This window comes from Nestor notabilis, unplaced genomic scaffold, assembly GCF_000696875.1.
Source record: "Nestor notabilis isolate BGI_N333 unplaced genomic scaffold, ASM69687v1 scaffold1012, whole genome shotgun sequence".
Lineage (NCBI taxonomy): Eukaryota > Metazoa > Chordata > Aves > Psittaciformes > Psittacidae > Nestor > Nestor notabilis.
In genome coordinates this window covers 1-1952 of record NW_009919433.1, presented here as the reverse complement: position 1 = coordinate 1952, position 1952 = coordinate 1, and the positions used below count along the sequence as shown (strand labels likewise).

The 1952-nt window shown below is 54.0% G+C and overlaps 1 gene segment (V, D, J or C); it reads right to left on the bottom strand.

Annotated features, from left to right (window-relative positions):
• Window positions 1-1882, bottom strand: part of LOC104402345 — a gene marked incomplete at its 5' end in the record, with an annotated part of 4069 nt that extends 2187 nt beyond the window's left edge. The window contains 2 exon segments of the C gene segment in view: window positions 385-717; window positions 1601-1882. Of these exon segments, the coding sequence occupies window positions 385-717; window positions 1601-1882 (615 nt within the window).
• Window positions 1883-1952: the final 70 nt, after the last annotated feature.

The window sequence follows — 1952 nt, the reverse complement described above, 5'->3', positions numbered from 1 at the left end:
CACCCCCCCCCCCCATCTCCCCCCACCCACCCCCATCCCCCTCCATCCATCATCCACCTCCATCTACCTCCATCCACCTTCATCTATCTCCATCTACCTCCATCTTCTCCATCCATCATCCATCTCCATCATCTCCATCATCTCCATCCACCTCCATCCATCATCCATCTCCATCCACCTCCATCCACCTCCATCCTTCTCCATCATCTCCATCCACCATCATCCATCATCCACCTCCATCCATCTCCATCCACCTCCATCCTTCTCCATAGCGGATGGCTCCGATCATCTCCATCCATCATCATCTCCATCCATCACCCATCTCCATCATCTCCATCCACCTCCATCCCCCTCCATCCACCTCCCCCCATCCCCACCACCTACCCAGGCAGAAGCTGCTGATGTTGAGGACCTTGGGGGTGTCCTTGGGGTGGGACACTCGGCAGGAGAACTCGGTGCCCAGCTCCCACTTGGTCCTGCTCACGTTGACCTTGCTCCTCAGGCTGGTGGCCACGTCCCCAGAGCACTGCTCGCACCTGATGTCCTCCTGCTCCGCGTCCAGCGGAGCCTGGTTCTCCAACCACTCCACCTCGGCCTCTTCAGCCCCTTTGCCCTCCACCAGGCACAGCAAAAGGACCTTCTTCTCCGGGTCCTGCTGGTTGGGGTCGCCCAAGAGCTTGATGGACAACGAGGGCTGCGAAGGGAGGATGTCGTCACCTGAAAGGGGGACAAGGAGGTTATGGGGGGCTCGGGGAGAGGGGTGTCCATTGACCCATAGGAGATGTCCATTGACCCATAGTGGGTGTCCATTGACCCATAATGGTGTCCATCAACCTATAGTAGATGTCCATCAACCCATAATGGTGTCCATCAACCCATAGTAGATGTCCATCAACCCATAGGAGATGTCCATCAACCTATAATGGTGTCCACCAACCCATAGGAGATGTCTATCAACCGATAGTAGATGTTCATCGACCCATAGTGGGTGTCCATCAACCCATAGTAGATGTCTATCAGCCCATAGATGTCCATCGACCCATAGTGGGTGTCCATCAACCTATAGTAGATGTCTATCAGCCCATAGTAGATGTCCATTGACCCACAGTGGGTGTCCATCAACCCCTCTAGATGTCCACCAAGCCATGGTATATGGCTGGAACCAAGGTTTAGACCAGGGTTAACCCATCTAGGTGTCCATCAACCCATAGCAGATGTCCATCAACCCATAATAGATGTTCTCCAAACCATCATGGAAGGCTTGGAGCAAGGTTTAGACCATGTCCAAGCCATCTAGATGTCCATCAACCCATCTAGATGTCCATCAACCCATTGTATCAGGCTGGAACCAAGGTTTAGACCAAGGAGAACCAAGCAGAACCCATCTTGGTGTCCATCAAGCCATCATGGAAGGCCTGGAGCAAGGTTTAGACCATCTCCAACCCATCTAGATGTCCACCAAGCCATTGTATCAGGCAGGAACCAAGGTTTAGACCAAGGAGAACCCATCTAGATGCCCATCAACCCATAGCAGATGGCCATCAAGCCATCACGGAAGGCTTGGACCACCTCCAACCCATGTTAGATGCCACCAACCCACCTCTGATGGTCACCGTTTTGGTGCTGTGGGTGCTGCTATGTTCCACCTTGCACTGGAAGGTCTCCCCACTGAGACTGGTGGCTGGGATGGTCAACTGGGAGCTGACGCTGTAGGAGCTCTCGATCCACTGGACAGGGAAGGTCTCGTTGTCTCCATGCACGTTGGAGTTCCAAGTGAGGGAGATGGGGGTCGGGAAGAAGTCCTTGGCCAAGCAGCCAATGGAGACACTGTCCGTTTGCTCACAGGGCAGCAATGGGTAGACATTGGGAGAGACAGCTGGGTCTGCAAGGGAGGAGAAGACACCGTTGAGGAACCATAGGTCCTAAAGGGGAAGGTCGATGGTGGATGGAAC